General features: G+C 44.2%; 1 protein-coding gene across 2 annotated transcripts in view; it reads right to left on the bottom strand.

Annotated features, from left to right (window-relative positions):
* LPIN2 (lipin 2) overlaps window positions 1-19366 on the bottom strand; it is a 599770-nt gene that overhangs the window by 312898 nt on the left and 267506 nt on the right. For both annotated transcript variants that reach the window (XM_069219965.1, XM_069219964.1), the window contains exon 8: window positions 9726-9825. In XM_069219965.1, the coding sequence (XP_069076066.1) occupies window positions 9726-9825 (100 nt within the window). The remainder of the gene's footprint in view (window positions 1-9725; window positions 9826-19366) is intronic.

Below are 19366 nucleotides of genomic sequence, written 5' to 3'. Positions count from 1 at the left end.
GCTCATGCATATGGGGCTTCTACAGGCTTTTGGCAGATTTAAAGTGACTTTTTAAAAGAACCTTTTGTAAAATATTTTTATGAATCCAATTTAGCAACTTAATTGGGTTTGTAATAATAAAAAAAAAAAGTCTGAGAATTAAGTTTATATCTGGTTCCTGGGTGGAGATTACTTTATTAACTTTCATAACCTATTCCAGTGCTTTCTTATGGAACAGCCAAACCTGCTGCAGTGAAAATAACTTGTATGCACTGTCACTGTAAGGACATGTTTAACATAAAATATGAACAAGTCCTGCTTTTAAATAGCATATACCAAGTCTTTAACACATTTAAGGCCTGCTTGAGTGTGACTTATTAGTATTTAAAGCGTGGATTTAGGCTTGTCATTGACGGGATGAATTTGCAGTTCAAACCCCCGCAGCCATGTTGCTGCCACTTGCATTTCCACTTAAGTGGTGTTATAACACATGATGCATTCTACTTCTGACATTTATCTTACAAGCACTGGGTACACTAGGCACCATGTAGTAGAGACATATGTAAGGTAGATATGCCAGTTAGGACTAGTGCAACATGATTTTAGTAGTCAGAGCACATGCACCAGAGCCAGGTTAGCAGTCATAGTACGCAGACTCAGAAAACCAGAAGCACTAGCTCAAAAAAGTGGGGTGATCAAACAAAAAGAGGCATATTTATACATTTATCTATTTCCAGCAGGCTGTAAAGGGAGTATACTTATGTATCTCTTCAATCCTCAAGCTAATGTTTATTTTTTTACTGTAATAGCTAATGGGTCTCTAAATTATATAAATCGTGCAATGAGATAATAGCTGCTTCTAATCTGTTTGCTAAATACCACTGGGAAATAGATTTAGGGCATGAAGTAGAGGGGGGAAGGTCTGAGCAATATTGCTGTTCTCAGGTTAGATTGAACTCACTAAACGGCAGGCATGTAGGCATAATCTTTTCCATTTTAAATTCCTCCAGCTCTGATGAATATATGTATTGCCTCAGTATCAGATGCATGTCAGTGCTGTGCCTTTAGGAATGCTGGATTCTTTAATCTGGTTTGGCAATTGTTCCCTGTAGGAAGCTGGCCTGGTTTGTAGGGGGTACCAAATGTACTTACACCTTATATCAGGTCCAGTTATCCCTTATTAGTTAAATGTAGTCAGTGTCTAGAAGCCAGACAGTCTAGGGGTAGCTGTAGCTGAGCAGCCAAGGCTGAACTAGGAGACATGCAAAGATTTTGCAATACCACTGTAATCACACAGTACTCACACACATACAGGAAAATACTGTGTTACAAAAATAAAAGTACTTTATTTTGGTGACACAAATGCAAAAAATACCTTAGGGACTATACTCCCTTAGGAGGTAAGTACTAGCCACACTAAATATACACTAATATCCCAAAACAGGTAAGTACGCAGTCAGAAAATAGTGCAAATAGTGAAAATCACAATAGGTTGCCATGGGCCTGGGGGAACACAAACCATATACTAAAATAGTGGAATGAGAAAGTTGGTTTCCCACCTAGGCAAGTGTGGTGTGTAAGAAAACACCAAAATGTACCAGAACCCACCCCAGAGCCCAGGAAAACAGGAGTAAATCACAGTAAGTTTCCTGAAACACACAAGAAGTCATGATAGAAGATTATGCAAGAACCAAAACAGACACCAACGATGGATTCCAGGACCTTAAGACCTGTGGAAAAAGGGGACCAAGTCCAAGAAGCACTGAAGAGTCCAGGGAGAACAGGAGCCCCTGCTAACCTGGATGAAGGCTCAAAAGAACCTCCATGGTGAGAAGACAAAGTCAGTAAGGCACCCAAGAAGACAGATGAGGTTTCCTGGTTGGTGCAGAAGATGTCCCACGCCGGATGGATGATTGCAGTCTGGTTTGCGTCGCTGGATTCCGCCAACAAGCCTGGGCACAGGCAAAACTTGCGGTTAGCAGAAGATAGCGCTGCCCGGGACCAGGGGGGACCTGGTGGCCTCTACCCAGGAAAGGGAGACAGAGGGGGCTCTCAGAAACTCAGAGAGCCCTCAGAAGACCAGGCAGCGCGCACATGAGTCCCAGAGCACAGGGACAAAGAATGTGCAAATGGATCCCACGCCGCTGGGGAACTACTCAGGAAGCTGTACGTCGCAGGATGGAGTGCTGGGGGCCTAAGCTGTGCTGTGCATGAAGAACGTCTTGGAAGGTCGCACACAAGCCTTGGCAACTGAAAGTCACGCGGTGCAGAGGGTACTGTCTCGCATGGGGAAGCAAGCTCTTACCTCCACAAAAGTTGGGCAGCTGGACCTTGGGACTGTCGGCGTCACTGTAGTCCACCACCTGTGTTGCTGGATTCACACTCATTGTCTGGAGAAGGGACCCACGCCGCCGGTGGTCACTGCAGAGAGGTGCCTGCTGAAGCAGGGAAGTGACTCCGTAACTCCACTGGAGATTCATTCCATTCTTCTGGTGCAGGCTGAAGATAAGCAGTCATCGGAGGATGCACGACCTTGAAACAGTTTCAGTTGCTGGCAGGAGCTGAAGTTACAATGCTGCAGAAGTCGTCTTTCCTTCTTTGTTGCAGTTTATAGAGTTCCTGGAGGGCTCAGTTGCAGGTCCGCCGGTAGAAGATGAAGTAAAGGATGCTGCGGATTCCTGCTGGAGTTTTACAATCCGCATCTGAAGAAACACCCGGAGGAGAGACCCTAAATAGCCCTGAAAGGCTTACCTAACCAGGTAAGCACCTATCAGGTGAGGGCTCTAATGTCACCTGATGGCACTGGCCACTCAGATGCTCCCAGACTGCCCCACCACCTTGGAATCCAAGATGACAAAACCCAGGGACACTCTGGAGGAACTCTGGGCACCACCACAGGGGTGGTGATTTCCTTTGTCCATTTCACACCAGAGCAGGGACTAGGGGTCCCTGAACTGGTGTAGGCTGGATTATGCAAGTAGGCCACTATCTGTGCCCTTGAAAGCATTTCCAAAGGCTCTGGGAGGATACCCCTCCCATGCCTGTAACACCTATTTCCAAAGGGAGAGGGTGTAACACATCTCTCCTAAAGGAAATGCATTGTTCTGCCTTCTTGGGTTTGAGCTGCTCAAACAACAGGAGGGCAGAAACCTGTCTGTGAGGTGGCAGCAGCAGCAGGGGCTGCCTGGAAAACCTCAGAAGGCTGGTATGGCAGTACTGTGGGTCCACTGTGGAGCCCCCAGAGTGCATGGGATTGTACAACCAATACTGGAATCAGTATTGTGGTACAATTCCCAGTTGTTAGACACCTTACATGGCCATATTCGGGGTTACCACTGTGAAGCTGGACACAGGTATTGACCTATGTCCAGGCCACGCGTAAAATGGTGTCCCCGCACTCACAAAGGCCGGGAAAATGGTCCTGGACGACGTGGGGGAACCTCTGCTAGTGCAGGGGTGCCCTCACACACAGGTAATTTGCACCCAGCCTTCAGGGTTTGAAAGGCCTGACATACAGGTGACTTATAAGTGACCTGGTGCAGTGTAAATGGCTGTGAAATGGTGCATACACCATTTCACACAGGCTGCAATGGCAGTCCTGCAGAAGCCGTTGCATGATGTAGGAAAATGAATCCCTGTTGCAGTTACCCCCCACTTTTTGCTTGATATTGATGCTGACTTGACTAAGAAGTGTGCTGGCACCCTGATAACCAGGCCCCAGCACCAGAGTTCGTTCACTAAAAATGTAGTATTGTTTCCACAATTGGCACACAGATAAGTCCCTTGTAAAAGGTACCAGTGGTACCAAGGGCCGTGTGACCAGGGAAGGTCCCTAAGGGCTGCAGCATGTGTTGTGCCACCCTAAGGGACCCCTCACCTAACACATGCACACTGCCATTGTATATTGTGTGTGTTGGTGGGGAGAAAAAGGCAAAGTCGAAATGGCATCCCCCTTAGGATGCCATGCACACAAAATACTGCCTGTGGCATAGGTAAGTCACCCCTCTAGCAGGCCTTAAAGCCCTATGGCAGGGTGCACTATTCCACAGGTGAGGGCATAGCTGCATGAGCACTATGCCCCTACAGTGTCTCAGTCTATTCATAGACATTGTAAGTACAGTGTGGCAATATTAAGTATATGGTTTGGGAGTTTGTCAAAACAAACTCCAAAGTTCCATAATGGCTACACTGAACACTGGGAAGTTTGGTATCAAACTTCTCAGATTAATAAACCCACACTGATGCCAGTGCTGGATTTCTTAAACAAATGCACACAGAGGGCATCTTAGAGATACCCCCTGTATTTTACCCAATGCTTCAGTGCAGGACTGACTGGTCTGTGCCAGCCTGCCACTGAGACGAGTTTCTGACCTCCTGGGGTGAGAGCCTTTGTGATCTCTTGGGCCAGAAACAAAGCCTGCACTGGGTGGAGGTGCTTCACACCCCCCCCTGCAGGAACTGTAACACCTAGCAGTGAGCCTCCAAGGCTCAGGCTTCGTGTCACAATGCCCCAGGGCACTCCAGCTAGAGGAGATGCCTGCCCCTCCGGACATAGCCCCACCTTTTGGCAGCAAGTCTGGAGGAGAGCATGAGAAAAACAAGGAGTCACCCACCAGTCAGGAAAGCCCCTATGGTGTCCTGAGCTGGGGTGACCCCTACCTTAATAAATCCTCCATCTTGTTTTTGTAGGATTCCCCCAATAGGAATAGGGAGGAGGCACAAAGAGGGTGTAGCCACCCTCCAGAGCAGTAGCCATTAGGTAGTGCCCCCCAGACCTAAGCACACCCCTAAATTGAGTATTTAGGGGTGACCCTGAACCCAGGAAATCAGATTCCTGCAACCTGAAGAAAGAAGGACTGCTGACCTGAAAGTCCCACAGAGATGACGGAGACAACAACTGACTTGGCCCCGGCCCTACTGGCTTGTCTCCAGACTCAAAGAACCTGCACAGCGACATATCCAGTGGGACCAGCATCCTCTGAGGACTCAGAGAACTGACCTGCACCTAAAGGACCAAGAACCTCCTAGCAGCTCTGTCCAGAAAAAACAGCAAAGAAAGCAACTTTAAAGAGACTCCCAACTTCCCACCAGAACCGTGTCTTCCCACTCTGCACCTGACGCCCCTGGCTCGAGTTCAGGACAACCAACACCGCAGAGACGACTCCCAGGTGACTCCAATGACGTGGACACCCTGAGTCGACCTCCCTAGACCCCCTATGTCGCCTTTAGAGGGGATCCAGAGGCTCCCCCTGACCGCGACTGCCTGGTAACAAAGGAACCAGACGCCTGGACCAAGCACTGCGGCCGCAGCCCCCAGGACCGAGAGGAACCACTTACCAGTGCAGGAGTGACCACCAGGCGGCCCTCATCCTAGCCCAGTCAGTGGTTGGCCCAAAAAGCCCCCCTGTACCCTGCCTGCATTGCCAGAGTGACCCCCGGGTCCCTCCATTGCTTTCAACGCATATCCTGGCACCTACTTCACACACTGCACCCGGCTGCCCCTGAGCCGCTGATGATGTATTTTGTGTGCCTGTCTGTGACCCCCCAGTGCTCTACAAAATCCCCCTGGTCTGCTCCCCGAGGACGCAGGTGCTTGAGCACCCCTGTTCTCCATAGGCGCTATGTTATTTGGACCTTCATTTGACCTCTGCACCTGAATGTCCCTGTGTTGCTGGTGCGGTGGCTTTGGGGTTGCCTTGAACCCCCAACGGTGGACTGCCTATGCCCAGGAGATTGAATATGTAAGTGCTTTACTTACCTCAGAAACTAACTATTACTTACCTCTCCCAGGAACTGTTGATATTTGCACTGTGCCCACTTTCAAAATAGCTTATTGCCATTTTTGCCCAAACTGTGTATACTACTCTTTTAATTCAAAGTTCCATACTTATCTGTGTGAAGTACCCGTACAAATTATGTACCTAAATTCTGAATCTTGTGGTCCTAAAATAAATTAAGAAAATAATATTTTTCTTATAAAAACCTATTGGCCTGGAGTTAAGTCTTTGAGTGTGTGTTCTCACTTATTGCCTGTGTGTGTACAACAAATGCTTAACACTACCCTCTGATAAGCCTACTGCTCGACCACACTAGCACAAAATAGAGCATTAGTATTATCTAATTTTGCCACTATCAACCTCCAAGGGGAACCCTTGGACTCTGTGCATACTATCTCTCACTTTGAGATAGTATATACAGAGCCATCTTCTTAAACATGAGCTCCCTATGGGTGACAAAAGTAATACTGCAGCCCATAGGGATCCCCTGGAACCCCAATGCCCTGGGTACCTATGTGCCATACACTAGGGACTTACAAGGGGGCACCAGTATGCCAATTTGGAGTGAAATACTGGGTTATCTGTACATAGAGACACATTTGGGAACAGAAAGAACATCAGCACTGGTATCCTGGTTAGCAGGACTCCAGTGACACAGTCAAGCATACTGACAAAAACAGTGAAACATACTGACAAGTAGGCCACAAACCATAAGCACTGGGGTCCTGGCTAGCAGGATCCCAGTGACACAGTCAAACACATTGACTAATAGGCCTCAAATGGGGGGGGAACTATGCTAGAAAGAGGCTGCTTTCTCACATCCGCATTTCCTTCTTTTGGAAAAAGGTGTATGATATAGAAGACTCTGTTGGTTGTCCACTTACAATGACCCCTATGACTGCCTTATTTGGTTATATAGCTGATGTTAGACTTTCAGTTAGACACCTCACATCCCTTCTGCAACTGCTGGCGAAGTGCGTGTCAGCGTGGCTTGGTCAAAGAGGACCCTGTCTAAGACCAGTGGCTGGGTGAGCGATGCAGCACAGTGTAATGAATTAGCAGAATGTTTTTCCTTACTACAGCCAGCGAACAGCAGGCCTATGGATATTATGGGTCCCTTACAAGACTACATGGCCAGACAAGTTCAAGCTTCTGAATAGCTTGCAAAATTTTGGTTTGTGGGGCAGTAGTTGTCTGTGAAGGGTGTTACTAGTCAGATGCCAGCTGCATTGTATGTAAGCACTTCTCTACTCATATGCATTCAAAACGTCTTCTTGTTTATATGGTAACACCTTCTATTCTCATTGCTGTAAATAATATATTATCCTAGTTGATGATGATTATGTTAAAATGTCAATGTATACGTCACAGTACGAGCATTACCTTCGTACCCCACCTGACCCTTTTTCTCTAGTGTGAGCTCTGCAAATATACTTGCATATGCTAGCTCAATAATTCCCTCGACTGCTTACAGGTGCCTGTAAAACTGACTGTTTGAAAAACTTGGGAAAAAATGCATTAAAAAAGAAAAAAGGGTTTAACTGTTGTTCTGTGAGAGCAGACTGGACTAATATTACCAGGTAGTAGTGAAAAACAAGCTAATGTTGTGCTAGTGTGGGGGGGATACAGGTAGATGACTAAGGGGCAGGGAAGGGTTTTCCTCCCTAGAAGTGCCTACTAGGTGAACGTTTCTGGTTATCTTTTAGGAGAGCCAAAGTACACTGTTAGAGGCCTCTGTCGAAATTTTGCCTTCGGGCCCTATACTTTTAGAAGTTACCACTGCTAACAGAAATCTTTTAGAGAGCCAGCATTCTCACAAACCAATCTGTTATTGTAACTCCCTTATAAAAATAATAAATGTCTGCCACAAAACGTGCGTCGTTTCCAGAGTAAATAATGTTTGATGCAGTCTTCTATTCAGGACAGCAACTCTGTGTAGTAGGTAATGCCAGATGTACATCCTGTTCAGCAGATCCTTATGTTAAACAAGGTGCACTCTGATTGAACTTACACATCCCTGAACACAGAGGAAAACAAAAACAATGCAGGCCGGAAAGGTCTACAAGAGTAGGATGGCACAACTTTGCTAGCCATGGGAGGATTTTAGTCCTTAAATATTGACTTCTCTGTAGCGATCACCAACATTTTTCCTTGTATTGTTTTTTTAGAATTGGAAAGATGTAATCAATCAGAGACTTATTGAATTAAAGACACCAAATCCCATAGCTTTGTCAGTGTTCTGAAATTTCTTCTTTTTACCCACTTGCTTCTCATATGGAGCTCTGCAAATTGACCTCTGTCGTCTCCCCATTAGGAGAGGTCCAGAAGTAAGCCAACACCTAAAAAATGTAAACTACTGGCAGAACTAGACATGATTGGTCTACATTAACGTGGCAAGTTACCTATTCTAAAAGCTGTCCTGTGCTTAAGCCTTACAAAACATTCACTTCAAACACAAACATAGGGATGAAAGAAAAGCTGTGAAAACCATGAATTAAGCTGCTGTTCAAATTGAAAAGCTTATGTATAAAAACAAGCAGTAAAATCCACCTTTTAGAAACCAACTAAGATATCTATGGGAAATCTTGAGCCTCAGGGAGGAAAAAAAAAAAAAGGGTCAGGGAGAACCAGCTTGTGATCTCTAATCTTGAGTTTAGACAGAAACAAAGACATACAAATCACTAAAGTATTTGACTTCAATGTCACAGTTGGTAGAACAATGCTTGAAAAAGCAACCCCAGCATTAACAGGTGAAAAGAAAATATTAACCATGGCTGCATTTCATGGAGTGTGAAAACATCTACTGAAGACTGAATTGAGAAATAAGTATAAACAAAGTATTTTTGGTTTGTGTTACTCATTCTCAAATTTGCATATATCCTTGTGGTATGGTGCAAAATGCTTCGAGCGCAGAGTCCAAGCAAGGCTAGTAAGTGAGAGGGGCATGTTCTCATGTTTGGTCAATGTTACAACAGTGGCTCCAGATCAGCCTGTGGAGTGCTCATTGCAACATCCCTGACTCATACTGAAAGGAATAGGGGTGTTATCACTTTTGAGGGCTCTTTTGGGAAATTACCCAACCTCTTTTTTGAGGTTTGACCTCATATGTGGGGTAAGAAGCCTCAGTCAGAAAACCAGCAACATCAGGGGCAACCACAGAGTCAAAAGTGCAAAGCAGGTTTTTAACCTAAATGGAATCGGATATTATTTTAAGACCATTATCTGCCAATACCCAACACTAACTCCAATCCAAAATTATACAGGTCCCAAGCGTTTGTGTAACATTGCTCCTCTAATGATTGCAGCTAATTGATAAAACATTTTTCTGTAACACACCACTATGTGAGAGAGGCTTAGATAAATCAGTGAATTCATGTAATACCAGTACTCTTATTTCGCTTGGATGATCTCTAATCTGCATAAATGGACATTTGATAATATCCAGTGCTGCTCACAAAACATTAGAAGAGAGAAAGCAGCAGTTTAATACACACTTGGTGAGGGCAAGAAGTTGCAGCAATTAAAAAGCTAAAGACAAGAACGACAACCACAGTGTTTAGCAAGGTTTTCCTTGTGTTTAAGGATAGAATCATCTCCATACATTTCAGGGCTCTATATAGTGCGAACATTTCACCATTTTTGGTATTTTGTGGCATATAACGATTCCGAATGATAACTATAGCTACATTCGGATTACACCATGGCAAATGGTATGGACTATCTTAACTAATACTACTTTGAGTTTGGCCAAGGTTGTGACTATATTATGGCCAAGTTATCACTAGCATTGGGTGAAGAGAGGAACTTTGGATAGTATCGGACACCAGACGGCTGCACCTGCGCACTGCATGAATCTATCAATCCCATGCAATCCACTGATAATTCCGAAATTAACTCTATAATACAATTATGTCTGAAAATCAAGGGACTGTGATGGTGTAACTGTACATGAATGCAGTTTTAAATTACCTTTTTGGAAAATAGAGAGCAGCAACATTAGGCTCCAAAACCTGTAGATCATCCAAATAAATGTCATCAGGTCCCTGGTGCTGGCTTCTCTTTCGTACACCTGTGTGGGTAATCATAATGAGTAACTTGCTTTAAAAAAAACTAAAAACATATCACCAAACAGTTGCATTTCAAATAGTTTTAGATTAGGCCAAACAGAGAAGCATATTACTCATTAAGATGGCCATTGGCAATTTCAATAGATCTGACTTATTTATACAAGTGTCTTTTACATCTGATGCGTTAACGCACTCAACAAGTCACCATACGCGCAACTCCATCACTCATCTTTGCACTTATGCATGCATGCATCCATCTGCTAGCTCATTCTTACATGCACCCTTTGATACACGTGCAATAACGCACACCCAAACAACATATGCAAGAAAAATTAAAAGACTACATGTAGAAAAAAGAAAACATGCTACCGTCTTAATCCAGTGGCTTTACGCTTGTATTAATGAAACTAAACATTGCAGCAGATGTCGGTATTTAAAACATATTAGACACAGTCTATTGCATTTTCAAAGTTCCAGAATAGCTGCCACATTTAAGATCAACTTGCTGGCCATCGTGGAATGGTAGAACAATACACTATATCCAATATTATTCCATACTCTGATTCTGGTTTAGAGGAAGTGGCCACGTGGGATGTGGTGCACTGCAGCAAAAATGAGAAGCCAGCAACTATCCATTAGAAGTTACTGGAGAGTAGTGGTATCCTCTTACGATTAAAAGTAAAAATACAATAAGACAAAAGAAAGCATAATTACAAAGGGACAAAACTAAATGACTGGCCAACCAGCCCTTACAGAAGGGCACTCAAAACTGCGATATTCACAAAGTAAAGTAGCTAATGACCAACGTGGAATTAACCATTACTCCCTGTAATATGGTGGGATGGATAAAAGTAGAGTGCAAATGACACTCAGACCGACCAGTGGCAGAACACTCACGAAAGGGTGTGTGTGTGTGTGGTGTGTGTGTGTGGTGTGTGTGGTGTGTGTGTGTGGGTGGGTGTGAGTGTGGGTGTGTGTGTGGGTGTGTGTGTGTGTGGGTGTGGGTGTGTGTGTATATATGGAAAATGTCACTTACCCAGTGTACATCTGTTCGTGGCATGAGACGCTGCAGATTCACATGCTGTTCATATCCCGCCATCTAGTGTTGGGCTCGGAGTGTTACAAGTTGTTTTTCTTAGAAGAAGTCTTTTCGAGTCATGAGATCGAGGGACTCCTCCCATTTCGGCTCCATTGCGCATGGGCCTCGACTCCATCTTAGATTGTTTTCCCCGCAGAGGGTGAGGTGGGAGTTGTGTATATAGTAATAATGCCCCTGCAATGGAGTGAGTATGTTCACATAATGTGACTAAATGTATGAGTTTAACTTTGATCAACTTACACCGGCTACAGGCTCCCGGGGAGGTGGGAGGGTGCATGTGAATCTGCAGCGTCTCATGCCACGAAAAGATGTACACTGGGTAAGTGACATTTTCCGTTCGATGGCATGTGTAGCTGCAGATACACATGCTGTGCATAGACTAGTAAGCAGTTATCTCCCCAAAAGCGGTGGTTTAGCCTGTAGGAGTTGAAGTTGTTTGAAATAAAGTTCTTAGTACTGCTTGTCCTACTGTGGCTTGTTGTGTTGTTAACACATCCAAGCAGTAATGTTTAGTGAATGTATGAGGCGTAGACCATGTGGCTGCTTTACAGATTTCTGTCATTGGTATATTTCCTAGAAAGGCCATTGTGGCACCTTTCTTTCTAGTGGAGTGTGCCTTTGGTGTAATAGGTAGTTCTCTTTTAGCTTTAGCATAACAGGTTTGAATACATTTCACTATCCATCTGGCAAAGCCTTGTTTGGATATTGGATTTCCTGTATGAGGTTTTTGGTAAGCTACAAACAATTGTTTTGTTTTGCGAAACTGTTTGGTTCTATCAATGTAGTACATTAGAGCTCTTTTAATGTCTAATGTATGTAATGCTCTTTCAGCTACAGAGTCTGGTTGTGGAAAAAACACTGGGAGTTCCACAGTTTGGTTTAAGTGGAACGGTGATATAACTTTTGGCAAAAATTTGGGATTTGTACGTAGAACCACTTTATGTTTATGTATTTGTATAAATGGTTCCTGTATGGTAAAGGCTTGTATTTCACTTACTCTTCTGAGTGATGTGATAGCTATTAGGAAGGCTACTTTCCAAGTTAAGTATTGCATTTCACAAGAGTGCATGGGTTCGAATGGTGGACCCATGAGTCTTGTTAATACAATACTGAGGTTCCACGAAGAGACTGGTGGTGTTCTCAGTGGAATGATCCTTTTTAGGCCCTCCATAAAAGCTTTTATGACTGGGATCCTAAGTAGTGAAGTTGAATGTGTAATTTGCAGATAAGCTGAAATTGCTGTGAGATGTATTTTAATGGATGAAAAAGCTAACTTAGATTTTTGTAAGTGTAGTAAGTAGCTTACAATGTGTGTAGCGGACGCGTGTAATGGTTGAATTTGATTATTATGACAGTAATAAACAAATCTTTTCCACTTATTTGCATAGCAGTGTCTAGTGGTAGGTTTCCTAGCTTGTCTTATGACCTCCATACATTCTTGTGTGAGGTCCAAGTGTCTGAATTCTAGGATTTCAGGAGCCAAATTGCTAGATTCAGCGATGCTGGATTTGGATGTCTGATCTGTTGTTTGTGTTGTGTTAACAGATCTGGTCTGTTTGGTAGTTTGACATGAGGTACTACTGAGAGGTCTAGTAGTGTTGTGTACCAAGGTTGTCTTGCCCATGTCGGTGCTATTAGTATGAGTTTGAGTTTGTTTTGACTCAATTTGTTTACTAGATATGGAAGGAGTGGGAGAGGGGGAGGGGGAAAAGCGTAAGCAAATATCCCTGACCAGCTCATCCATAACGCATTGCCCTGAGACTGATCTTGTGGGTACATGGATGCAAGGTTTTGGCATTTTGAGTTTTCCTTTGTTGCAAATAGATCTATTTGTGGTGTTCCCCACATTTGGAAGTAAGTGTTTAGTATTTGGGGGAGAATCTCCCATTCGTGGATCTGTTGGTGATCCTGAGAGAGATTGTCTGCTAACTGGTTCTGAATTCCTGGAATAAATTGTGCTATTAGGCGAATGTGGTTGTGAATCGCCCAATGCCATATTTTCTGTGTTAGGAGACAGAACTGTGTCGAGTGTGTGCCTCCCTGTTTGTTTAAGTAATACATTGTTGTCATGTTGTCTGTTTTGACAAGAATGTGTTTGTGGCTTATTATGGGTTGAAATGCTTTGAGCGCTAGAAATACCGCTAACAGTTCTAAGTGATTTATGTGAAACTGTTTTTGCTGTATGTCCCATTGTCCTTGGATGCTGTGTTGATTGAGGTGTGCTCCCCACCCTATCATGGAGGCATCTGTTGTTATTACATATTGTGGCACTGGGTCTTGGAAAGGCCGCCCTTGGTTTAAATTTATACTGTTCCACCATTGAAGCGAGATGTATGTTTGGCGGTCTATCAACACCAGATCTAGAAGCTGACCCTGTGCTTGTGACCATTGTGATGCTAGGCACTGTTGTAAGGGCCGCATGTGCAACCTTGCGTTTGGGACAATGGCTATGCATGAAGACATCATGCCTAGTAGTTTCATCACCAGTTTGACTTGTATCTTTTGATTTGGATACATGGTCTGTATTACATTGTGAACTCTTTGTGGACTTGGAGTGGCAATCCCTTTTGCTGTGTTGATTGTTGCTCCTAAGTATTGCTGTGTTTGACACGGCAGAAGGTGTGACTTTGTGTAGTTGATTGAGAAACCTAGTTTGTGGAGGATTTCTATGACATATTTTGTGAACACCGTCTTAGCGTGTTGGTTTTGATTAACCAATCGTCTAGGTACGGGAACACATGTATTTGCTGCCTTCTGATATGTGCAGCTACTACTGCTAGGCATTTTGTAAAAACTCTTGGTGCAGTTGTTATTCCGAATGGCAACACTTTGAATTGGTAAGGTATCCCTTGGAATACAAACCTTAGGTACTTTCTGTGTGAAGGATGTATTGGTATATGGAAATATGCATCCTTTAGGTCTAGTGTTGTCATGTAGTCTTGTTGTTTGAGTAGTGGGATTACGTCTTGTAATGTAACCATGTGAAAGTGATCTGATTTGATGTAGGTATTTAATGTTCTGAGATCTAGTATAGGTCTCAGACTCTTGTCTTTTTTGGGTATCAGAAAGTACAGGGAGTAAACTCCAGTGTTTATTTGTTGTTTTGGTACTAACTCTATTGCTTCTTTCTGTAGCAATGCCTGAACTTCTAGTCCTAGAAGATCTATATGTTGTTTTGACATATTGTGTGTTTTCGGTGGGATGTTTGGAGGGAATTTGAGAAATTCTATGCAATAACCATGCTGGATAATTGCTAAGACCCAAGTGTCTGTTGTTATTTCCTCCCAATGTTTGTAAAACGTGGTTAGTCTCCCCCCCACAGGTGTTATGTGTTGGGGATTTGGTGACCTTGAAGTCACTGCTTGTTTGGAGGAGTTTTGGGACTTTGGAACTTTCCTCTATTCCTTTGAAATTGTCCCCCTCTATATTGTCCCCGAAAACCTCCCCGCTGATACTGGCTCTGGTAAGTGGGCTTTGTTTGTGAGGTTGTGGCTTCTGTGGTTTGCCCTCGAAACCCCCCTCAAAATTGTGTCTTTCGAAATGTGCCTCTGCTCTGTGGGGAGTAGAGTGCGCCCATGGCTTTGGCCGTGTCAGTGTCTTTCTTAAGTTTTTCGATCGCAGTGTCCACCTCCGGCCCGAACAACTGCTGTCCGTTGAATGGCATATTCAGCACAGCTTGCTGTATCTCTGGTTTAAATCCTGATGTATGCAGCCATGCATGTCTCCTTATTGTTACTGCTGTGTTGACAGTTCTAGCAGCTGTGTCTGCAGCATCCATTGCTGACCGTATCTGATTATTGGAGATACTCTGTCCTTCTTCTACTACTTGCTGCGCTCTTTTTTGGAACTCCTTGGGTAAATGTTCAATAAGGTGTTGCATCTCATCCCAATGGGCCCTATCATATCTGGCTAGCAAAGCTTGCGAATTTGCAATACGCCACTGGTTTGCTGCCTGTGCCGCCACCCTTTTGCCTGCAGCATCGAATTTTCGACTTTCTTTATCTGGAGGTGGTGCATCTCCTGAAGTATGAGAGTTGGCTCTTTTGCGCGCTGCTCCCACTACAACAGAGTCTGGTGTTAGCTGTTGTGTAATGTACACTGGGTCTGTTGGTGGCGGTTTATATTTTTTATCTACTCTTGGAGTAATGGCTCTCCCTTTAACAGGCTCCTCAAACACTTAATTGGAGTGTTTTAGCATTCCGGGTAGCATAGGAAGACTCTGATATTGGCTGTGTGTGGACGACAGTGTATTAAAAAGAAAGTCGTCTTCAATGGGCTCTGAATGAAGGCTGACATTATGAAATGCCGCTGCTCTTGACACCACCTGTGCGTAGCCTGTACTATCCTCTGGTGGCGATGGTTTAGCTGGATAGCATTCTGGACTATTATCTGACACTGGTGCATCATAAAGGTCCCATGCATCAGGGTCATCTTGACTCATTCCTGTATGAGTTGGGGATTGCATCATTGGTGGAGTGGCTACCGGTGATGGTTGCGGAGAGTGATGTGGGGATGGTGGCGGTGTTACTTGTTTAGCCACCTTTGCGTGTGGCTGTTTGTCCTTGTCTTGGAAGGCAAGCTTGCGTTTCATTTTGACTGAAGGAAGAGTGCTGATCTTCCCTGTATCTTTTTGAATAAAGAGCAGTCTTTGTGTGTGATCTGGCTCTATTATCTGTAATTCCTGTCCAAATCTATGTGTCTTCATTTGTGTGGACAGTCCTTGTTCCTCAGTGTAGGAACTTGTTTTCGGTTCAGAGGCCGGATATTTCGGTACCGAAACCTTTTCGGCTGCTTTTTTCGGCTCAGACAAAACCTTCTTTACTTACGGCGTCGTGCTCTCTTGGTGCCGACCCGTTTCGGTGCCGCTGTCTCGGTGCCGAATCTTCTCTGAGCCACTATCTCAGGCCCGAGATTGCTGTGTGCCGGTATCTCGACCGGAGTCGGATGACTTCGACACCAGCTCGCTCTTTTTCGGTGCAGATGAACGGTCACCTATTTTTCGGGTTAAGCCATGGCCTGTTGGCGGTGGCGTCCCCTGGGCTTTTGACCTTTTCTCGTGAGTTCTTGGTTTCGACGTCTTACTCACGGTTTTCGGCGTTTCCTCGGGATCAATCTCCTCAGAGTCCGATTCCTGGGTGGAGAATGTTTCTTCCTCCTCCTCGAAACGCTCTTGTCCTGTCGGCGCCGACGCCATTTGCAGTCTTCTTGCTCTTCGGTCCCTGAGTGTCTTCCTGGACCGAAACGCTCGACAGGCCTCACAAGTATCCTCCTTGTGTTCTGGTGACAAACACAAGTTACAGACCAGATGTTGATCTGTATATGGATACTTGTTATGGCATTTTGGACAGAAGCGGAATGGGGTCTGTTCCATCAGCCTTGAAGAGACACGTGGCCGGGCCGACCAGGCCCCGACGGGGATGGAAAAAAACCCTGAAGGGCCACCGGAGCTTTTCTTAATTCGGTTTCGATCTGTTGTAACTAACCCGATACCGAACGCAAACAATATCGACGATTTTTCCGAGATTCTAACTAACTTTCCGACCCGAAACACGGAGCGAAAAGGAACACGTCCGAACCCGATGGCGGAAAAAAAACAATCTAAGATGGAGTCGACGCCCATGCGCAATGGAGTCGAAATGGGAGGAGTCCCTCGGTCTCGTGACTCGAAAAAAGACTTCTTCGAAGAAAAACAACTTGTAACACTCCGAGCCCAACACCAGATGGCGGGATGTGCACAGCATGTGTATCTGCAGCTACACATGCCATCGAACATATATATATATATATATATATATATATATATATATAATGTCACTTACCCAGTGTACATCTGTTCGTGGCATGAGACGCTGCAGATTCACATGCTGTGCATTATCCTGCCATCTAGTGTTGGGCTCGGAGTGTTACAAGTTGTTTTTCTTCGAAGAAGTCTTTTCGAGTCACGAGACCGAGGGACTCCACCCTTTCGGCTCCATTGCGCATGGGCGTCGACTCCATCTTAGATTGTTTTTCCCGCAGAGGGTGAGGTAGGAGTTGTGTATATAGTAAAGGTGCCCATGCAATGGAGTAAGTATGTATGTACATAATGTGTATAAAAGTGATATATATTTACAAATGTACAAGTTTCATCAACCTATAATGTACAATTCATCAACTTATAACGGCTACAGGCTCCCGGGGAGGCGGCAGGGCGCATGTGAATCTGCAGCGTCTCATGCCACGAACAGATGTACACTGGGTAAGTGACATTTTCCGTTCGATGGCATGTGTAGCTGCAGATACACATGCTGTGCACAGACTAGTAAGCAGTTATCTCCCCAAAAGCGGTGGCTTAGCCTGTAGGAGTTGAAGTTGTCTGAAATAATGTTCGTTATACAGCTTGTCCTACTGTGGCTTGCTGTGTTAACACATCTACACAGTAATGTTTTGTGAATGTATGAGGCGTAGACCATGTGACTGCCTTACAGATTTCTGTCATAGGTATATTTCCTAGAAAGGCCATTGTGGCACCTTTCTTCCTAGTGGAGTGCGCCTTCGGCGTAATAGGTAGATCTCTTTTTGCTTTAATATAGCAGGTCTGAATACATTTCACTATCCATCTGGCAATGCCTTGTTTGGATATTGGATTTCCTGCATGAGGTTTTTGGAAGGCTACAAACAATTGTTTAGCGAAATTGTTTTGTTTTATCAATATAGTACATTAGTGCTCTTTTAATGTCTAACGTATGTAAGGCTCTTTCAGCTACTGAGTCTGGTTGTGGAAAAAAGAATGGGAGTTCCACTGTTTGGTTTAGGTGGAATGGTGATATGACCTTTGGTAAGAATTTGGGATTTGTACGGAGCACCACTTTATGTTTATGTATTTGTATAAAGGGTTCTTCTATAGTAAATGCTTGTATTTCACTCACTCTTCTAAGAGATGTGATAGCTATTAGGAAGGCTACTTTCCAGGTTAAAAATTGTATCTCAAGAATGCATGGGTTAAAATGGTGGACCCATGAGTCGTGTTAATACAATATTGAGGTTCCACGAGGGAACTGGTGGTGTTCTCGGGGGTATGATTCTTTTTAAACCCTCCATAAATGTTTTGATTACTGGGATTCTAAAGAGTGATGTTGAATATGTAATCTGCAGATAGGCAGATATTGCTGTGAGATGTATTTTAATGGAAGAAAAAGCTAGTTTAGATTTTTGTAAGTGTAGTAAGTAGCTTACAATGTTTTTTGCGGAAGCATGTAGCGGTTGAATTTGATTATTAAGGCAGTAAGAAAATGAGTTACTTACCTGTAACTGCAGTTCTCCAGTATTGGTATCTTTCATAGATTCACATGCTTGAATCATCCCCGTCGTCGAGGTGGGAGCCTCACGGTAAACTTTAATATATATATAGCAGTAAATCAGTAAAAGTAAAACCAGTAGGCCCTAGTAGGCCTCATAGGGTATTTTACAGTCTATCCACTTTGTTTTGTGAAAAACCCAAACTTCAGTATCAACCAATCAGGATTCAGCCCCTCCCAAACACTCCCAACAGAGGCTGAATTCCCTCAGATTTTCTAGTAGGAGTGTGAAGTTTAATATCTGTATAATAGGGGAGCCTCTGAGGGGAGGAGGGTGGTTCGCATGTGAATCTATGAAAGATACCAATACTGGAGAACTGCAGTTACAGGTAAGTAATGAAAATGTCACTTACCCAGTGTACATCTGTTTGTGGCATCAGTCGCTGAAGATTCACATGTTGTGCATAGCCCGCCATCTGGTGTTGGGTCAGAGTGTTACAAGTTGTTTTTCTTCGAAGAAGTCTTTCGAGTCACGGGACCGAGGGACTCCTCCTCTTTGTCTCCATTGCGCATGGGCATCGACTCCATCTTCGATTGTTTTCCCCGCAGAGGGTGAGGTAGGAGTTGTTTGTTAGTAATAGTGCCCATGCAATGGAGGGAATAAGTATGTACCTATTTAAGATTTAATATATTTACAAATGTACAAAGTTGAAGCTAACTTCCAAACGGCTACAGGCTCCCGGGGAGGTGGGTGGGCACATGTGAATCTTCAGCGACTGATGCAACGAACAGATGTACACTGGGTAAGTGACATTTTCAGTTCGATGGCATCTGTCGCTGTAGATACACATGTTGTGCATAGACTAGTACGCAGTTATCTCCCCAAAAGCGGTGGCTCAGCCTGTAGGAGTGGAAGTAGTCTGAAATAAGGTTTTTAGTACGGCTTGACCTACTGTGGCTTGTTGTGCGGATAGCACGTCTACACAGTAGTGCTTGGTAAATGTGTGAGGCGTAGACCATGTGGCTGCCTTACATATTTCGTGCATTGGAATATTCCCAAGGAAGGCCATGGTAGCGCCTTTCTTTCTGGTTGAGTGTGCCCTTGGTGTAATGGGCAGTTGTCTTTTTGCTTTAAGGTAGCAGATTTGGATGCACTTAACTATCCAT

Source organism: Pleurodeles waltl, chromosome 2_2 (genome assembly GCF_031143425.1).
Source record: "Pleurodeles waltl isolate 20211129_DDA chromosome 2_2, aPleWal1.hap1.20221129, whole genome shotgun sequence".
Taxonomy (NCBI): Eukaryota; Metazoa; Chordata; class Amphibia; order Caudata; family Salamandridae; genus Pleurodeles; species Pleurodeles waltl.
This window is presented reverse-complemented; position numbering and strand designations above follow the sequence as displayed.